The sequence below is a fragment of the Talpa europaea genome, assembly GCF_964194135.1.
Source record: "Talpa europaea genome assembly, chromosome: 9".
Lineage (NCBI taxonomy): Eukaryota > Metazoa > Chordata > Mammalia > Eulipotyphla > Talpidae > Talpa > Talpa europaea.
Window position 1 is genome coordinate 26,714,034 of NC_140076.1, and position 20,686 is coordinate 26,734,719.

The window sequence follows — 20,686 nt, forward strand, 5'->3', positions numbered from 1 at the left end:
CAACTCCACAGTGGCACTGGGCTGGGGTATTTGTCAGGAGACCTGATCTGGCGGCAGCCTGTGACTAGCACTTCTCCCTCTAGTCTTTCTTCTGTCTGCTTACATGCCCTGGTTTGTTTTGGTAAGTGCTTTGCTTTGAAATCCTAAGCACCTGTGGAATTTGGGTGGCCCTCCAAGGTGGGGCTACTCTCTTTCTTCACATTCCCCTCCATTGGCTTCAGCCGGCAGGGTCTGCAGGAGCTTTGACTCACCTTCCTGGTCCCTCTAGCCCTGCTGACCCCTGCCTCCCCTCCCCCTCCTTGGAGCAGTGCCGGTGACCTGGGAGTCACAGCCTCACTCAGCCGGGCTCAGTCTGGTGCTTGCTCACACATAGCCTGTGTCGGCCTAACCCAGGCCTCAGTTTCTCCATGTATTTAAGACCCTTTCTCCATGTTTTAATTTATCTGATTTGGCTTTTTGTGGCTTTCTTTCCTTTTGTACTAATGCTTCTCTCTGATCTTATTTGCATTCAAATTACCTCGCCAGGTGGTTCACCAATCAGAGGTAAGAATGCTGTCCGTGCATCTCGCCACGCCACGCCACACCACACCTCGCCACCGCCGTCACCACCACTCCATCCCGTCCAGTCCGTCACCTCCCCCATCCCCATCCTGACCTGTCCAGCCTCCTCATCTCCAGCTCCAGCTCCTTCAACACCACCGACCACCACACACATCCACTTTCGGTCATTCCCTCCTGTGGACTCATCCATTGCCAGTCTGGATTTTGGAGATCTCAGCAGAGCCCCACCTGGGGGACAATCAGCTCCCCCTTCCCTCTTTCCAGGCCAGCCCCACAATGTGGGGACCCCACTGTGAAGCCAAGCCCTAGTCTCCAAGACTGGCCACTTCACGTGAAGTGGGGGAGCAAGCCCAAGCTTTACCTTTCTTCCTGAGAAACTCCTCTGGGGGCCCTCAATTACTATTTGACTTCCCCTTAACATCCTGACCCTAGAATAGAATGAGGACCATCCCATAAATCCCTCAGCCCATCAAACACTAGGAGGAACATTCAGTTAAGACCTTAGTATAGATCCCAGATGACAACAGAAATAAACAGGATCCTGTGTAACTGGCTCCCTGGCTCATCAGCCTCTTGCTGCTTTCATGCAGCAAAGCCCAGTAGCTGGGACTTCAAAGCCAGACTCTGGACTCAAAAGATCCAGGTTCAAGAGTGACTCACAATCTGTGTTACCTTCAAAAAATTGATTGATTTTTCAGAAGTCTGTTTTCTCCTCTTTCAGTTGTGGGCACAGCCCCACTTCATAGGTGCTGAGAATGAGGGTTTGAGCAGTCTGGCACAGCAGATACCCTGTAAAAATGGTTGCTCCTGTAATGTTTTATTGACATCATTTTCTCCCCTCCTGTCAGTGTTTTTGGGCATGTTAGACCTCAGAGTTGAGGGCCAGGGTGGTCTCAGGGTAAAAGTTGGGGTTAGTAGGAACAGCTCTTCCTCTGGGGCACCTTGTCCATCTCTGAGGATAGAACCAGCCCTCTAGATGGCCCACCTGTGCTCTCAGCCTGTTCTAACTCTTCATGCCCCTGCTGCTGGGTTTTGGTAATTGGGGGGTTTGTATACAGGTAGGTCTCTACACAGCGTCTGTTGGGTGCCCTGACCATTTCTGACTTTCAGCACAGGAGCGCCTCTGCTCTGGACAGGAATCCTACCCACCACTTCCTGCTCCCGCTCATGGCACCTGCCATCAGGTTTCCTTACACCCCTGATCTGAGCTGACTAAATGCCGCCACCACCACCCCCCAGCAAGGGGCTGACCCCCACCTATTTGAACAAACATTATCTGTAACAGTCTCCATCCATCCCATGAACATGTCCTGTTGGGTGCCCATCAGGGCTGCTCTCACAGGAGATGGGTATTTGGCATGTGCCTTGATGCCCCATGGGGAGGGCTGAGGCCAGGACTACAGAGCAGCTCAGTCCTTTGTTCTCTCCTTGGGATGGAGCCTGTGTATCCCCTTAACCCACCTCCAGCTCCCCGATGTTCATGGTCCTTCCCACCTGGGTCTGGATGCTGGAAGAGGGACATGAGGCAGCTTGGACCTGTAGTGTCCCTCCCCTGGGGCCCAGGTCGTGAGCGCATGGCTTGGAACTCTTCTGTGGCGCCTGTCCTGTCCAGTCAGGGGGGTGTGGCAGGTTCTGTCTGTCCTGTGTGGGTGTGACCAGCAGGCAGTCTGGGCCCTGGGAATGGTGGGGGATGAGGGTCTCTGGCTGTTCCATTCTGAGGTGGTTTCCAGGCTGTGTCCTGTGGGCTAACTAACTGTCGATTGGACTGTCTTGTGTGGGTGTGATTGTCTTTTAGCTTGTGGCAGGGGTGGGGAGTGTTGCTTGTGCCTCAGGGTGTTACTGTCACAGACAGCTCGCCCGGTATGCTCTCGTAAGCAGTTTTTTCAAGGGTTTATTGTCGGGGCTGGCAGTTGAATGGTTTCACCTCCCACTTCGCCCCCACCTTGGGTTTCCCCGGCTGGACCTGTCAGGACTGGTTGTGAGCCCAAGTTTCCTCCACTCTCTGTGAGGGTCCTTTTCAGCTGCCCTCCCAGTCCTGGCTCCTGTCTGTCCATCTGCGGCCAGAGCAGCCCTTCAGGGCGCTGGCCCGAGTGGGCGCTCCAGCCTCCATTAGCCTCCTGAATTATGCAGAAGCTGTGGTGGGTCGAAGCACTTTAGCGGGACCAGCCTAGGAAGGGGAAACAGAATGGGTGGGGCCAGCGGGGTGGGGGAGTGGGGTGGGATTGGGGCTGTGAGCAGAGGCTGCTGGCCACCAGGGCAAGCCCCTTGCTTCCTGTGAGGTTCTCGTGGGGCACAGACTTCCAGGCTCTTGTGCCTGAGGACATTGCATGCTTTGTAAATGCCAGACTGGGCCAGTAGGGCCTGGAGCATCAATGGGAATGTTCACTGGTTCTTCCCACTCCCCTCAGCTCTGCTTGGAGGGGTGGACACTCCGTGGAGCAGGTGGAGCAGGGGGCAGTGGGTAGAGCCCCTGACAGAGCCCACAGACCCAACTGGACTGTTGGGCTGCAAGTGCGCCAGAGTGCAGCCCTTGGCTCCAGCCGGTAAGCCACTGGGCTCCTTGGGAGAGATCCAGGAAACAGCAGCAGCACTGGGGTGTGGCCCCCATGTCTGCAACATCTGGTCATCACAAGCCACAAGTGCCCATGCCCCAGGCCTGACCTCTGTCTTTGTGTCCCTACAGGGGCCTTGCAGATTGAGAGCAGTGAGGAGTCGGACCAAGGCAAGTACGAATGTGTGGCGACCAACTCCGCAGGCACGCGCTACTCGGCCCCCGCCAATCTGTATGTTCGAGGTAAGGATTCCAGCAGTGCCCGTCCTGTGTCCACCGAACTGAGCTGCCGCTGCCGGGTGTTGTGCCAAAATCCCTGGTATGACACACGGGGCTGCCGTGGCCCAGTCTGTCCTCTTTCTGCAGCAGCAACCAGTTCCCACTAGGCTGGCTCCTAATGTCCGCCGCTCCTTTGCCTTTCTCCCCTGCAGGTCCTTTGGAAAGCAGCCACTCTTGAGAGCATTTGTATCTCTTGTAGGTCCTGCCACGTGGGCCCAGAGGCCCACAGGAATCTAGTCTTCCAAGCAGTTGTGTGTGTGTGTGTGTGTGTGTGTATACACATGAGTGAGCAGGCACAGATTTATGTGTGAACATGTACACACCAGGCTGACCTTCCTGGAGTCTGTCTGGCCCTCCCCAGAAGGATGGGCTCCAGGTCCACTATGACTCCAGACCTTGGAGCAGTCAGGCCTCAGAAACAGGCCAGACCAGATCTTCCTGGAGAGGTGCCAGCTGGACTCTGTCAGCAGCCAGGACCCTTGTGTGGAGGGTTGGACTGAGGCAGCTGTGAACCCTGGCGTGTGAGCACCCGCTGTGTTCCAGGTGCTCCTTGCTGTATTGAGCAGGCTGTGCATTTCCTCCAATCCAGATACCAAGCACAAAGGGCCTGGAGACTGTTTAGGGGTGTCTAGTCTCTGATACGTGCTCACAGCCCTACAGCAGTGAAAGCTGGCCACCTGTCATCCTTCCCAGGCATGCTGGGTCTGGTGTGCCCTGGGAGCTCCTCTACCCCCCAGCATCCCCTCACTTAGTCCTCATGCACAGATGGGTGTCATTAAAAGCGAAACCGTGTCCTCTCTGGGGATTCGTAAAGGACAGTCGATGCGACTTGCAACGATGATTCATCACACTGAGTGCTTGATGCAGCTTCGAGAGGCGTGGTGTCCACCTGCACACCCAGCCCCACGCTCAGGGCTGGGCGACGGCTGCAGCCTGTCCCACTCTTCTGGGCCACGTGGTCAGACTCACTCACTTAGACAAGGCAGAGAATTAGCCGTCAGCCATGTACCTACTGAGGGGTGTATCAGAGCGCGGGTGGCTGGGAGGCCCCAGGCTGCCAGCCCATTTAGTGATGGGCAAATGTGCTTCGTTGGATTTAGGAGTGTGAGATGGTGGTGCCTCACATGAGCTGGCTGACCTATCTTAAGGAACCAGTGTCGGGCAAGGAGGCCAGGAGTCTGAGAGCCACCCCCATATGACCACGATGTTGCCAGCTACACAGCTTTCACCCTACATGCTCCATGCAGAACTTCTGATAAGCACAGTTCTGACAAGTCCCCTCTGCAGAAGTAGCTGGAAGGACCTTTCTCACAGAACAGCCCCCTCCCTGGACCATTCCACTGCTCTGCGGTTCTGATGGACCACAGAGGCAAGAGGGTACAGGTCTCGGGCTTCAGCAGGAAAGCCCTTTGCTGTGTGGGGCTGCTCTGGGAAAGGCAAGCCCAGGTAGTGCCACTACAAATCCCAAGCGAACTGCATGGGTGATTCCCGGGCAGGCCACTCTGAGGCACGTGGTGGCCAGGCCCCAGGCCGGTGGACCCCGTATCAGCATCTCGGGCGAGCGGTGTTCTCCAAAGTCACCACGAAACTGCCTCAGTCCTGAGGTGGGGTTGTGAGTCTCTTTGGAGACGATTGAGCTCAGCTATTGTAGCTGGTGGCTCTGGCCCTGACTGGGGAGCTGGAATCTGCAGCTCCTTGGAGCATTCCTATCTGCGGGGCCCCCCTGTCCTCACAGGGCAGTCACATTCCCGGCTCCTTTTCTTTAGGCCCTTTGGGAGCGAATGTGGGGCTTCTATTCTAAGTTGTAGATCCACTTGCCAGATCCTAAGACAGGTTTGGGTTGTCTCTCCCGCTCTTTATCAGGCACACACATTTCCTATGGATCCTGTGTCTGAGGACTGGGCCTGAGTGTGTTTTCAGGCCTGCTCTGCTGAGAGTGACACCCTAGCGCCCCACTGACCCAGCTTATAGACACTTGGGAAGCCCTGCCTCAGGACCCCTGCCTCTGGTGTCCCCACCTCCCCCATCTCGGGCCTTCAGAGCCCCTGCTTCCTGCCACCAGCAGTGCTGGGGTCCCATCAGCCTTCATTCTTCTGAGATAGCCTGCTCTGCTGGTCCCCAACTCTGTGTCCTGAACCTGCTTGTGGGTGGACCACCCATAGAGCCCTGCCTGCTGGCCTGCCACCTGCCAGCTGAGCGTATGTGAGGCTTGCTTCCACAGCGGGCTGCTGCTGCGCTCCAGACCAGTGGGAGCCCCCGGGCCCTGAGGAGCTGAGGACCTGACCTCTGCATCCTGCTTTGTGTGGATTCTAGCCCAGGGTTTCTCTGCCTTGGCTCTGTTGGCATTTCAGGCTGGGTAATTCTTGTTGTGTGGGGCTGTCCTGTACGATGTTTAGCAGCATCCCTGGCCCATTAAATGCCACCAGTACCCCTGGTCATGACAACCCAGCGTGTCTCCAGACCTTGCCCAGTGTTACTTGGAGGAATCCTCCCAGAGAACCACTGCTCTGGATGGATAGTCGTCTCTCACTCTCTATAACCATGTCCACTGTCCCAGAGGCCACACTCCCTCCTTGAAGGCACAAGCCTCACGTGCCTTATCGTCCCCCAGACTCGGCTCCACTGCCTCTTTGAGGCCCTGCAGTCACTGCCCTTAATGGGACAGTGCATGTAAAACTCCTGGCCTGCCCTTGGCACACAGGAAGTGTCGGGCAGTTAGTCCTGCTGCTGCTGCTGCTGCTGGAGGGTTAACACTGTTGGGGATGCATCATCCAGTTACGTCTGACTTTGCTCACAGTTGCCTGCAACTCCACCCACAGTCTAGCAGGCCCAGGCATGCTGGGTGGACCAGCCTCCCTCCCTGTGTGACTCACTCTCTCCTTCCATCCACAGCCTCTCTCTCCTCCTGCTGCCAGGGGCCAGGGCGGAGCCACACCCTCCACTGAACCCAGGCTACCTGCCCCCCAGTCTCCCCCTCCTCTGGAGGGCCAGGCCCGGCCCACAGCTGTCTCTCAGCAGGGTGATGATGTCTCCTCAGCATTTTTCCCCACAGGGACCCAGACCAGCTCCTCACACTGCGGTGCCAGGCAGCATGGGGCTTCCTCGAGGTGGCAGGGTTCTAGAGGCCCCTGTGCCTTGGTGGGTTTGTGGGCTGGATGGGCCCTGACCCCAGAGCACAGCTCACTGGGTCTGTCCAAGCTGTGGGGTTATGTGAGGCATGAGGACCTGCCTGTGCCCCACTTCCACCCCTCCCTGTCCTGCCCTTGGCGCCTTGGCACCTGCGGCAGGACCCAGCCCCGTCCACTGTGTCCTCCATGAGTCCTGAGTCTTTCGTGAGCGGCGTGGTCCGCGCGCACTTGCGTGCACGTGTGTGTGCGTGGGGCACAAGAGTCTTGTCTTGTTTCCGTGCTGTGTGGGCAGATGAAGGTTGGCCTGTTTTACTCTCTCTGTGTTTCTCCTTGTCTTTTTTTTATTCCCTCCTCATCCTCATCGCACTCTGCCATCAACCCAAACTCTCATCTCTCAGATCAGCGAGAAGGTTGGTCCTTTTCACTTCTTATCCATCTACAGTTCGCCCGTTGATGGGATGCTCCCATCAGTAGGGACCAGCGGGCTCGGGCAGCTCCCTCAGGCTCTCTCCAGCCAGGCCTGCCCGCCAGTTGCCAGTCGGATCCGCTCTCTGTTGTTTGGGCCAGCAGGCGGGCAGGACCAGGGGAGGATGGGCAGGCCCCCCTGCCCCGCATGCTGCTTGGGTTCCTGATGCACCATGTGTCTGCATGTCCCCTTAGCTGGGCTTCTTTGCTGGGTGGTCGGTTGGTCAGGCATGGTGCATGGCACGAAACCACACCCCACCTTTGTGCCTGGGTCAGACAAGCTAGCTGTTCCAGGTGGTACTCGGAGTTGTAAAAACTGTAGTGCTTTATGCATACCTTGGGGGCCTGCCACGTCCCCCACTCACTTAAATTTCCAAGTTTTCTTGGGCTCTGAAACCTCTGAGAAGAGGGAGAGAAAAGGCTAATCAACAATGGGCTCATCTCAAGATCCTGAAGCACAGGCAGAAGTCCTGCAGGGTCTGCCCTGTCCTTGAGGCCCTCATAGGCTCCACAGGACAGCTTAGTGTTCATGGAGCTTGGTGTGGATGGCACAAGGTGGGAGACATCATCTTGGCTCTTCGAGGAAGTCTCTCACACTCTTATCTCCCGTCTCCCACCAGATCCAGGTGACCTTTCAGTATGCTCAGGCCACACACTGTTTATTCTCCTCACCAGCTCCCATGTCACTCTGAGGGTGGGATTAATTTGGCATCCCAGCCAGCTAACTTTTCCTCAGCCCCATGCTGGGCTGTCACTTAGACCTACGTGTGAGCCCAGAAGAGGCTGCAGCGCCCCACATGGGTTGGAAAAAGCTCCCTTCAAGCCCCTCCAGAGCAATCTCACCTGGGGCTCTGTTCTCAGCCCCATCCTCAGGACAGACCCCTCGCTCCAAGCCAGGGCTAGCAAGCAAGACCCCACAGACATTCTTGTCACACAGACTGGGTGGTCAGAGGAAGCTCACCTGTCCACAGGACTTTGAACGAGGCCCCAGAAAGCAGACCAGGGCCACCTAGTCTCTTTTGCATCCTCCATGACTTGAGTTTCCTCCAGGAGGGAGTGGGAGCCAGTCGGGAGCAGGGCTATGACCTCGGCTCAGGTATCAGCCTTGAGCATCCATCCACTGCACTCCTGAGCTCTGGGGCATCTCCTTACACCATTTCGCTGACCAGGCAGATCTGTGGGCATTCAGAAAAGAGTCATCAGCAGAGACAGCCTAGGCTGGAACCACCTCCCCTCACCCTATTCTGGTCCCTTGACCTTTCTGCTCCCTTTCTGTGGTCCCACGAAAAAAAAGCTTGTACACAAATATTTAACGGGAAGGCAGCAATGAGTTTCTAAATATTCCAGGGGGATTTGCCGGGCTGGTAATTTGTTTGGCGCTGATAATTACATCTTACATTTTTCCAGCTTTACTTAAAACTGTGTGCCGAGTATGCCGGCATTTAATTACTGCTCTGCGGCAGCCACAAGGTTATTTATTAAAGAGTTATTTTATCTTGATACAGTGGATCCTGCCCCTTATCCCCTCCTTAATGTTGTGTTATTTTCATCAGAGAAATTTCCGCGAGTGAATGCAGATTGCGGGGCTACCGCCCCCTGCGATTAGGCTGTCACTCCACTGAATGCTGATGCCTCCGGGCGCCGCGCCGCCCTATTATAGGGGGTTGTCAGCGCAAATAATTAGACTTAAAAGTTACAGCTGAAATATAATCCAGAAATGGCAGGGCCCTGTTTTGGAAATTGTCTATAAAATGTCAGTACTAAGGATGCACAGGGAACGGTAATAGACCGGCATTGTTGGAGCCCAAGATTAGACCCTAAGTGCATTTTTCCCGGCACTGGTTTTTCCTTCCCTGCTGTTGCTTCTGTCAATAGACTGAGTCCAAGGAGAGTCCTGCCCCTTTTGAGGGCTTGCGCCTGTGACAGCAGGAGGAGTGACGGCGGGGCTGCTGCAGCAAGGTGCCAGCCCCTCCTTGCCATTGGGGTGGGGGTGGCTGTCTGGGCAGGTCCAGGGGACTGGGCCCCACTGACACTGGGTCACTGGAGGTTCTCTGCCCCTGAGCCCCCTCGCACTGCCCGGAAGGTGTGTCTGAGCTGCAGGAAACTGTCCTCCAGGACTCCCCATGGGCAGCCAAAGCCCATGTCTTCGAGAAGGCCCTTGCCTGGTGTTAGGGATGACCCTAAGGGCCACATCTGCCCTCTCAGCTCATCCTTAGCCCCTAGACTTCTCCCCTTCCCCTGCACCTAGAGGGGGAAATACAATAACAATAAAACTGCTCTCAATGTTAGGTCTTGACAGTGGAACAGATGAACCTATTTTCCAGGAACTATTTGGGTAAAAGTCCAGTCGAGTTTCTGGGCTGACAGGCTAGGACCCAAGGTTAATTGGCCAAGGAACTACTTCCTCTTCCTGGGAGTCTGCTCTGCGGTCCAGGCCCAAGGTTCCACCAGGCTTGGCCCAAGGGTCAAACTTACAACTGTGGCCTCTTCCCTGCCACTGCCTTTCCAAGTCCCATCCTTCTGACCCTGGAGCAGCCTTTTCTGCCAGCCTTGAGTAATCCAGAAGCCAAGAAGCTCTAGAAGTTTCTCCCTGTGGTTCTCGAGATTCTTTTTCAACCCTGTCAGCCAGGGCTCAAAAGCTTTTCATCACACAGATCTACTGCCAGTATGTATGCTTGGTCAGGTCACTTAAAACATCTTTTTTTTTTAAGATTTATTTATTTATGCATACAAGAACTGGGGTACAGGCCAGAGGTGCAGGGGGGTGAGAGGATTCATCAGAGACAGAGTAGGGAACAGAACAGGCAGACTGACTGAAGTACACGCTGCTGAGGGGAGCAGCGGGCGAGTCAGGAGAGGTCTGCTGTGCCATGTGGGTTGCTCCCTGGCCAGGGATAGAACTCATGCTGCGGTGGCTGCGGAGAACTTAATAGGTTGCATCTTAACCCCTTGCGCCACCAGGGAGGCCCTAAAGCATCATTCTTGAGTCACTTCCCTTGTCTGTAATCAGGATCCAATAGCATCTCTAGCACAGAAACTCATATAGCAGATGCTCAAGCATGGTTTTTCTTCCCTGAACCCATTTGGATGCCCATGAAGGAGGAGACTTTGGGGCAACCATTGACTGAGCATACAGGAGAGACTTGGTCAGTTAAGGCTGTTCCCCTGTGTCTTTCTATCCAAGCCAACCCTTCCCTCCATCAGCAGACCTGGGGCTAGGCTGTACTCGCCTCCCAGGCTCACCCCTCACCTCCCAGGCTCACCACCAACAGAAAGTGCCCACACCACCAGACAGCGCTTCTCTCCATGCCTCCAGACCTGGACTGGCCCTTTCATCATTTGGGAGCAGTGCTCTAAAGGGGCTCTTTGTTATGGCTTCCTCCTGCCAGCTGTGCCCCTGCACCCGCCCTGTCCTCTGCCACACAGAGGTGTCCTACGAACTGCTTCTTCACAGGATGGAGACACCCAGCCTTAGGACAGATGATGGGAACCCTCTTCTGTCAGTGTGCGCAAGGCAGGGAAACTCTTGTCTTGTCAAACTAAAAAACGTTGATATAGATTTTGGCCACTGATGTGGCAGGCTTGTGTTTTGGTCTCTGAGTGCTGCCCCCGTCTGACTTGACTCTCAGGCAGTTTCTCTCCTGTGTTGTGAAAGTTGGGCCCCAGCCCCTCTAAGGTTAGCCATCATCCTAGAGAGAAAAAATTCCTTTCCTAATAGTTTTTGCAAAAGTCCAGAGTGGTAGCTCATTGGCCAGATCTGGGCCACAGCCCCCATGTACCAAGAATAGAGGGAGAGCTGGTTCCCCTACAGAAAGTGAGGAGGCCAATTCTGGAAGGCAGAACAGTAAATGTCCATGAGACACCCTGAGACCCAGCCCCTTATACAGGTCATTTCTGGCTCAATCAAGATGCCGGTGTTTTGTTCTGTCCGGAGGCCTTAGAGTGAGATGTGGCCAGAGTGGAGGCAGGGGATCAGTCAGCAGGGTCCTATAGTCTGGTCTCTGTAGTCCTCAGGGAACCACGCAGGAGTTTTTCACAGGGGAGCGATGTGAGCTGGTCAGTGCTGGCTGTTTGTGGAGGGCCAGTTATGGAAGCAGGGCTATAGGACACCGAGGTAGGGAATGGTGGTGCTGGCTCGAACTTTGGCCTTGCCAGCTGCCTGTGGACTTGGAGAAAATTAGTGGATTTGAAAGATAACTTAGGCAGTGCATTAGCAGGACTCAGTAATTTGCTGACTCGCTGTTCCCTGGGCCATAGCTTTGACCTCTGCAGTGAGGTCAGAGGTTGGACCCAGTGATCTCTGCAGTGACTTCCAGCTGAATTTGTGGTTTTGTGCTCTGCGAGCGGCGGAGTCTAGAGCCCACATTGGAGTTGTCCCTGTTGTAGCACCATGGGTCTTGCATGCCCAGGCTCCCTAGCAAGGGCCCTGAAGACCCACACTGTCATCGGTGGTGCCCTCTGGTCACTTAGCCTTGCTGCCTGCCTCCTCCCGCCCTGGCTGTGGTGGTGCCCATGAAGGACACACCCCAGCCTCTACCCACCAGCTGCATGGCCTGTCTGCATGCCAAGCATGCCTGCCCATGGCTTGATCTTGCCACCTTCCTTCCCTGCATGTTCTGAATGTGCCAAACTTGCATCTTTGGGGAGGTGGACAGGGGGGTTGCGAGGCTGCACCTTGGACTAAGAAGCTCAGAACAGCTTCTGACCCAGGGAACCCAAGGCTGGAGGTTGTGGCCAGGCACAGCCACCTTCCCCTTGAGACCCTTGTTCATTGGCGTGGAAAGCCGTCTGTTCGGCGCCCTCATCATGTTACTGCCATCGTCATGCCCATCCTGCCCGCGGACCACGTCCCTGGCCCGCCCTAACCTCTCACCCCTGCCCAGCCCCTCCTTTTGGGATCCCAGGCTGTGCCTTGGGCACAACTGAGGTCCCGACTGGTGGTCAGCGTCTTCCCTCAGCCACTACCTGGAAGTGGAGGTGTGACTCCAGAGAAGGTGACCATGTCCCTCCTGGACTCACCCTCTGCCCTGCCCCAGCCATGCCCTGAGGTCCCTTCACCCAAGAGTACCTGAACTTTTCTCACTGGTGCCCTAGCTAGTGCCTTGGAAGGCCCTGTGGGAAGGAGGTTCAGGAGCAGGGAGGGGTAGGCACTGGAAGGCGACCTGGGATGAGGGCCTGGGTAAGCCTGCAGTGTACACCTGAAGTCTGGACCTTGCACTGAGTCCTATGTGACCTTGGGCAGACAGGACCTTTCTGAGGCTGAGTTCCCAGTTACAAAACCGGAGCTTGGTTGCAGTCATGTTCCAGACTGTCCCTGAGTGTGGGGCTACCTCTAGCCCAGACGTGGGTGGGAGATGATGAGCCGGGCCCAGGGACTCCACCCCTCCTGTGTCTGAGATGGGTGTGGCTCTGACGAGAGGGCTTCCTGGATGAGGGGCCCCTGCCCTTCCATCCTCCTGCGTGTCCTGCCCGGCCTATGAGCGCCTCTCTCCCTCCTCCCACAGTGCGCCGTGTGGCTCCTCGTTTCTCCATCCCTCCCAGCAGCCAGGAGGTGATGCCAGGCGGCAGCGTGAACCTGACATGTGTGGCCGTGGGCGCGCCCATGCCCTACGTGAAGTGGATGATGGGAGCTGAGGAGCTCACCAAGGAAGATGAGATGCCAGTCGGCCGCAATGTGCTAGAGCTCAGCAACGTGGTGCGCTCTGCCAACTATACCTGCGTGGCCATCTCCTCGCTGGGCATGATAGAGGCCACAGCCCAGGTCACGGTCAAAGGTGCGTGCCAGGGCGTGGTGTGGCCCTGCTCCGTCACAGAGGGCAAGAGGAGGTCCCAGCATCCCTGGAAGGCGAGCCAGGGAACCCTTGTTCTCTCTTCCGTGCCCTTGCTCAGGGTCCAGGCCTTTAGGAGTGTGGGGAGGGGTTTCGGTCGGTGACTGTTAGACATGTACTAGCTGGCATGTGCGGAGTTCAGGGGCACGTATCATACCAGTAAGCACAGATTGTTTTCTTCAGTCTTCTTGTCACCCTGGGAGACAGATGAACTCGTTAGGCCCATTTTACAAGCAAGAGAACTGAGGCCCAGGGTCACACAGAAGTAAACAATGAGCAGAGGCGAAAGCCCTGGGTGGTCTGATTGCGCAGCATGCCCTGTCCCCACTGGAGTACAGACCAATAGATTTGCCAGACTCCTGGTAAGAAGGGCGTGGCGAAATAGCCTAGGGTGGGGTGGGGGGATAGACATGCATATGTAGCAGATGCCTCTAGGCTCCCTGATTCCTCTGCTCCCTCTTCCTGCCTCCACTCCGCACTCACATGGGCTTTTTAAGATGGATCATGTCACTGCCTTTTAACAAAGTGGTTTCCCACCACTGTAGGGGAAAGACCAGGGTCCCAACTACTGCCTCCCTCTCTCCCTCCCTCCCACACCAGGCTGCAGCCCCATGCTCCTCATGCAGCCCTTTGCCACCACTGGCTGTATCTCAGCTCTGTGAGATCTCCTGGTCACTCTGCCCACGGGGATTCCCTAGACTTTTCTCATCTCGGCACCCTCCTTTCTGCTGTCTTCGCACATAGCACAGTCATGACCCTCACTCACTGATCCATCTCTCTCTGGAATATAAACTCCAGGAGAGCAGGAACGTGGTTGTGACAGTTGGATCTAGCACAGTGCCTGGCCCTCAGTGGACACTTGACACTTGAGTCATGCCACAGGGTTTGTGTGGCCAGCAGCCCGTCTTCCTGAAGCCTAGGGCTATTTCTTCACAAGACACCTCCTCCCTCCCTACCCTGTTATGTCACCGACAGGTGAGGTAGTGAACTGCAGGGCCAGGTCTCTCCTCCCGTCTGCTTTCCATCTGCAGGGAACCCAGGCAGGGTCGCCACCTCTGGGTCTGCTTGTGGACAAGTCACAGGCTGATGTCAGTAGGTTCTGACGAGTCCCACAGTGATGTGTACAGACACTAGATGAGCCAGGGCCCTGTGGGCCCAGTCACCATCCCCCACCAGGTGCCCTCTGAGGTCACCATGTGCTTTCTAGCCTATTCTTCAAGGTGGACTGTGGAGTCAGCCACACTCAGGCTGGCCACAAGGGCATGGCTGGTTCCTGGGCTCACGACCTTGGGCCACCCCCAAGCATTCCTCTTTGTTTCCAGCTCTACCAAAGCCTCCAATTGACCTTGTGGTGACAGAGACGACTGCCACCAGCGTCACCCTGACCTGGGACTCGGGGAACTCGGAACCTGTGTCCTACTACGGCATTCAATACCGTGCTGCGGGCACGGACGGTGCCTTCCAGGAGGTGGATGGTGTGGCCACCACCCGCTACAGCATTGGCGGCCTCAGCCCTTTTTCGGAGTATGCCTTCCGTGTGTTGGCGGTCAACAGCATTGGGCGAGGACCCCCCAGCGAGGCAGTGCGGGCACGCACAGGAGAACAGGCACCCTCCAGCCCACCCCGCCGTGTCCAGGCACGCATGCTGAGTGCCAGCACCATGCTGGTGCAGTGGGAGCCACCTGAGGAGCCCAATGGCCTGGTGCGGGGCTACCGCGTCTACTACACACCTGATGCCCGCCGCCCCCTGAGTGCCTGGCACAAGCACAACACGGACGCAGGGCTCCTCACCACCGTGGGTAGCCTGCTGCCCGGCATCACCTACAGCCTGCGCGTCTTGGCTTTCACCGCTGTGGGTGATGGTCCACCCAGCCCCACCATCCAGGTCAAGACACAACAGGGAGGTAGGTGCGGGCAGCATCCTTGCACCGCAGCTGAGCAGAGCCAGGGTGGGCAAGGCAGTGGGGACACCACCTCCCTGAGGCCATGGGGAGGAGGGGCTCTGGGAGCATGAGGGCCAATATTCCAGATTCAGGTCAGTTGGGATGCAGGATGGGTGTGGGGGTGAGTGTCTGCCTCCCCCGCCTCCTTTCCTGGATGCCTCTGCCCTCGGGATGCTGATGCAGCTGACAGTACCTGGCGGGGCTGTTGCAGTTCCCGCCCAGCCCGCGGACTTTCAGGCCGAGGCAGAGTCGGACACCAGAATCCAGCTCTCGTGGCTGCTACCCCCTCAGGAGCGGATCGTCAAGTATGAGCTGGTGTACTGGGCAGCAGAGGACGAAGACCAGCAGGTGGGTGCCTGGCAGGGGCAGGAAAAGGGAGGAGGCCCCCTCCTGGTCCCTAATGGTCTGTGACTGGCTTACTAGGCAGCCGTTCTGGATTCTCTGCGGGTACAGCTCCAGGGGTTCTCACTGGGGCTTTGGCGCTCTTGTGGCCAGTACGATCCTATAGTCTTGTCACCCTTGTGCCAGATACAGAGTCCCCAGGTCTGTTCTTGGTTCTCGTAGGCTCTGGTGCATGAGGCACCAGCAGAGCACCAATGATCCCCTTCAGGCCACAGGTCCCAGGTGTTCTGTGGCATGTGACCTATGGGGTGCCTCTGGCCATGAGTCCCTGTGTGGTCGAGATGGCCTGGCCATGTGGCATAGAGCCACCCTGGGCCTGGAGGGTCCGCCACAGCCCACGGTGGGGAACGACGTTGAGTGACCTTTGAGGTCAGCATAGTCAGTCAGTGCTCCCTGCTCTTCCAGCACAAGGTGACCTTCGACCCCACCTCCTCCTACACCCTAGAGGACCTGAAGCCTGATACGCTGTACCACTTCCAGCTGGCTGCCCGCTCCGACATGGGGGTGGGCGTCTTCACCCCCACCATTGAGGCCCGCACAGCACAGTCCAGTAAGTGTCTCCTGAGGCCACCTGCTACAGCTGGGCTGAGACAGACACACATGACCCCTTCCCAGAGCAGGTGGGAGGTCAGGTCTGCTGGGCACTCTGGTCTGGGCTCCAGGTCTGGACCCCAAGAGAGGGACAGGTAAGTGCCCTCTAAACTGTGTCCAGGTGGCTGCTGCCCTCGCTGCTTCCTGCCTGACTCCTGCCCCTCCCCCATGCCCCTCCCCTCTCCCCCAGGTAAGTTGTGTTGTGGCTCATCTCCTTCCTCCGCTCCCCCCTGCTCTGGTCGCACTAGCCGACTGGGCCATCCTCAGTGGTGGGACTGTCACGTCCCAGACCTGCTTTGGCAGCTGTCTTCCCTCCCCATACCTCCACATCTCATGTCACCTGTCACCCATGTCCCCTGCCTCATGCCCCCATCATGAGATGTATAAGTGGGCTGTGTAATCACCCTGAGCTGGCCATGCACAGGGACACATCCATGAAAATTCAAACTTGTGAGCAAACGTGGCCACATACCCATGTGGGACTACATGTCCATGCATGGAACCGTCTGTGAGGTCCTGCATATGACAGCCTAGTGGTGTATGTGTTACTGTGTGTGAGAGACTAATGCCATGAGCTTGTGTGTGACCACGTCTCACCCCCTGGCGTGTGGCACCTGTGTATGGCAGCGAGTCCCTGGTTGGATCTGTTAAGACTTCTCTTTTTTTTTTTTTTTTTTTAAGATTTATTTATCATACAAGAGCTGGGGTACATGTCAGAGGTGCCGGGGGTGAGAGGATTCACCAGAGACAGAGTGGGGAACAGAAAGGCAGACTGACTGAAATACACTGCTGAGGGGAGCAGTGGACGAGTAAGGAGAGGTCTGCTGCGCCATGTGGATTGCTCCCTGGGTGGCCAGGGATCGAACTTGTGCTACAGAGGCTGTGGACAGCTTCACAGGCTGCATCTTAACTCCTTGCTACCCCAGGGAGGCCCTGTAAGACTGTTCTTGGTATGGACACCAGCAAGTGTTTCTCACCTGTGACCCATTCTATAGCCTCTGCAGCTTGCCATAAGCCCACAGGCTGTGTCACAGCCACATCAGCCACTGTCTGTGTCTGTGGGATATCAGGGCCTTGGGTATGTGAGTACTGTGTCTTAGCTTCAAGGTAGTGACCACGTGTGGGTGACCTTAGACACCGTAGTAACTGAGGTTGTCCATGTGACATGGGAGTGTGTGCACATGTTCCAGTGACTTCAGGAGGCCATGTGTGATCTGACATTCATGGGTCCTTCCATCAGCACCTAGTATACTCCTGCCCAGTGCCAGGCCCATGCATAGGGCAACACGGGCAGCACAACCCTGACATGGGCATCCTACACAACCTCTGCCCTTGGGCATTCTATGCCCCAGGGGGCGCAAACACCATTAAACTTGCAATAATACAAATGACCTTTTTATTTACATTTGTGTAAAGTGCTGTGAGGATACACATTTTGTCAAGGTGATCGGGCAAGAGCCTCATCTAGTTTGAGAAGCCAGGGAGGATGGCACGGAGGCCTCAGGCAGAGGTGCAAAGACCCTGAAGTGGGAGATGCTCAGTCTGGGTAATAGTAGGCCAGTGTGGCTGGAGTAGCCACCAGAACACAGCAGTCAGGACCTCAGGGACCGGGGACAGGGAGCTGCCATGTAAGACTGAATAGAGCAGCCCGAGAGGATGCTGGAAACCAGCAATCCTTTTGCAGCAATTTCAGCAAAAGGTGGCTCAGATGAGACGGAGCTAGTGGATTTGAGGGCTTCTGAGGTGCCGACTGGCAGGGACATGGTGAAGGTTGGGGGTGGGGGCGGTGGTGGTGGCGGTGGCGAGGAAGAAGGTGAACACTGTTTCTGGTGTGTAAACTCGGGAGAAGAGTGGTGGCTCCCATCCTTGGACAGGAAACCAGTATGAAGGACCTAGCAGGCACCCAGGTTCAAGACACCATGTGCTGTGATGATGCTTGGCACGCTGCCATACTGGAGGTGGAGGACTCTGAGATGAATGAGTGGGGTGGTAGAAAGTCCAGGAAAGGGGGTGTCTTGGCAGTGTCTAAAGAAGAGAGTTTCATAGGCCAGAGGCTGTTGCTGAGTGGCCGGGCAGAGAGCACAGAAGCGCACCCAGGTGGGAGTTCAGGCGCTGCAAGGGACTGAAGCCAAGTGGAGGCTTGTATGGAGGTGAGGAGGAGAGACAGAAATCCCTATGGTCAGAAGTTTAGCTGCGAGGGAAAGGGTACTGAGGACAAGATGTGTCTTTTGTCAAATTCCCATTTGCCAATGGGAAAATCTTGAGCATATTTAAATGCTACTGGGAATGAGTCAATAGGGAGAAGCAGAAAATACGGAAAAGAGAGGATAATTGGAGGCTCAGGTATTGGGGGACAGGGTGGAACACTAGCCATGGGGAGAGAGCCTTGGACAAGAGGACACACCTCTCCCTGCCCGCTGGAGGCAGAAAAGCATCGGTGCACATGCAGGTGGGTTGGTAGCAAGAAATGGAGGCATTTGCTACTGGGGACTTCGGTTGTCTCAGCAAAGTGGGAGGCAGGGGCATGTGCTACGGGGAGGGTCCTGGAGGGAAGCTGGAAGTCTGAGGAGCATGGAGGAGGAGGCTAGCATTGTGGCAAGTGGCCGATGAGCTGGGCAGGGCCCAGAGCCCAGCAGGCAGCACAAGGCCCAGGTGAGGCACGGGGCATGTGCTCACAGCCTGTCAGCCTGCCCTGGTGCCACCTTGTGAGGGTAGGGACTTGGATTGTTTGAGAGCTGATGGGGGCTGGCCAGAAGAATGGAACGAGGTGGTTGAGGGTGTTTGGGGTTTTGAGAAGAGTGCTGAGATATGACCCTCGGTATCTCAGTTGAATATGGAGGGTGGGAAGGATGGTAGGGCGACAGACAGACAGATGTCCAGGGAGGCAGGTGCAGTGCCAGGGGCTTGAGGCAGCTGAGCTGGGACTGGAGGGAAAGCTCTGTGAGGGGGTGTTGGGGGCCATGGTTTGGGAGGTAGGACCATTCCTGTAGTGGTGACATCCAGGCCATGGTCTCAGCATTGTGTCAGAGGAGAAAGACTTGGAGGTGAGGGGCTCTGAGTCCAGTGGGTTGAGCAGTGTCTGAAGTCACTCAAGCAAGGTTGGTGGCGGAACCAGAGACAGCAACACAGCCCTAAGTGGGAATGGGATCCAGAAATGTCACCTGGAAAAGGAGGGCGCAAGCCCTAAGCTAACCCCGAGGGGCCTGTTGAATGAGAACACCTCTGTTGGGCACCTTTAACTGCCCCGGGGGCCACCTGCCCTGTCCCGTCTGGCCTCCCACCTCCGTGGGTCCCTGTGGCTCAGGCACAGACGCCTTCGGTCAGGCACAGGTCGCAGCAGACTTGCCCTGGGAGTGCCACTGGGACCGTTTGTCCTGAGAAGAGAGGTCGGCAATGCCACCGGAGAGCTTGTGTGTGCTTGTGTGTGTGCGGCCGGGTGGAGGGCGGGAGTGGTGCAGCCCTTGGCCTATGTGATCTGATGGCACGTGTGTTTTGTGCGAGACAGCATGTGTGTGTGAAACGTTGTTGGAGTCCCCTAAGTGTGAGAGACACCATATGTGTGTGGGAGACTGTGTGTGTATGTGAGACGAGCCTGTAGTCCAGAGGAAGCCGGGCTGTCTGGCGCCAGTGGCAGCAGCCTGTCTTGGGGGGACCCTGGGGGAGCCCTTCACTCTCAGGGAGCAGCCTACCTGGGTGAGTGTCCATCCTCTGTGACTGTTCACCATACCTGTGGCCCCCACCCTCCATCTGCTTGCTTCCCCTCATTTGTCTTCCCCAGCCCCCTCCGCCCCTCCCCAGAAGGTGACCTGTGTGAGTGCGGGCTCCACCATCATCCGGGTAAGTTGGGTCCCGCCACCGGCCGACAGCCGCAACGGCATTATCACCCAGTACTCGGTGGCCTACGAGGCAGTGGACGGCGAGGACCGAGCACGTCATGTGGTGGACGGCATCAGTCGCGAGTACTCCAGCTGGGACCTGGTGGGCCTGGAGAAGTGGACGGAGTACCGGGTGTGGGTGCGGGCGCACACGGACGTTGGCCCCGGCCCAGAGAGCAGCCCGGTGCTGGTGCGCACAGATGAAGACGGTAGGCAGCTGGGAGGCCGGGGAGGGGAGGCGCCCTGCCGGACACCACCCACCTCCTGCCCCAGGGCTTTTGCCTCCCATAAGCCCAGAAGGACGCATCTTCCTACTGCAGGCTAATGACCCCAACTAGAGAGATGTAGTTTTGGGGACAGCCTAGGCCCACGTCCTAGCCTGGTGCAACAAGAAATTTAAAAACCCCAAGTGAAGCAAGTGACTCCAACTAGAATTAGAAAGGTCAAGACTGGAAGGTGCAAGAGATGCACAAAATAGATTCAAGAAGATCCCACCCTGGCTACACATTGGTGTGGCCTTGGGGCTCAGGAGGAGAGAGGCCTGGTCATGTTGACTGGGCTGGTTGGCCGCTTGTTCCCCCGCTGAGTGAGGTAGCCCTGGATCTGAGGGGTTGGTTGGCAGGCCAGTCCTGGGCTCTTCCCATGACAGACAGGGAGTCCGCCCAGCTCATCTTCAGGGACAGTCTTAAGAAACCATGTCAGGACCTTTCCCGGGAGAGTGGGCTAGAGAGGCAAGACCCTGGGGTGTGCTGTGTCCACCTGAGCCCCGACCCGTGCCCCAGGCCTGACTTCCTTCTCTACCTGGTCCCCAGTGCCCAGCGGGCCACCGCGGAAGGTGGAAGTGGAGCCGGTGAACTCCACTGCCGTGCGTGTTTCCTGGAAGCTGCCCGTTCCCAGCAAGCAGCATGGCCAGATCCGTGGCTACCAGGTCACCTATGTGCGGCTAGAGAATGGCGAGCCCCGTGGCCCACCCGTCATCCAGGACGTCATGCTGGCTGAGGCCCAGGTGTGCCACCTGGAGGGGGTGGGGTGGGAGGGGTGGGGGGCCCCAGCACATTCTGTT

General features: G+C 56.8%; 1 protein-coding gene across 6 annotated transcripts in view; it reads left to right on the forward strand.

Annotated features, from left to right (window-relative positions):
* PTPRF (protein tyrosine phosphatase receptor type F) overlaps positions 1-20,686 on the forward strand; it is a gene marked incomplete at both ends in the record, with an annotated part of 67,053 nt that overhangs the window by 25,789 nt on the left and 20,578 nt on the right. For 2 of the 6 annotated variants that reach the window (XM_084242179.1, XM_084242180.1), the window contains 7 exons: positions 3,245-3,355; positions 12,489-12,758; positions 14,135-14,716; positions 14,967-15,103; positions 15,563-15,707; positions 19,527-19,832; positions 20,436-20,629. In XM_084242179.1, the coding sequence (XP_084098305.1) occupies positions 3,245-3,355; positions 12,489-12,758; positions 14,135-14,716; positions 14,967-15,103; positions 15,563-15,707; positions 19,527-19,832; positions 20,436-20,629 (1,745 nt within the window). Of the gene's footprint in view, positions 1-525; positions 544-3,244; positions 3,371-12,488; positions 12,759-14,134; positions 14,717-14,966; positions 15,104-15,562; positions 15,708-19,526; positions 19,833-20,435; positions 20,630-20,686 lie in introns of all 6 variants that reach the window. The other 4 variants (XM_084242183.1, XM_084242184.1, XM_084242181.1 and 1 more) reach the window with 3 other exon arrangements.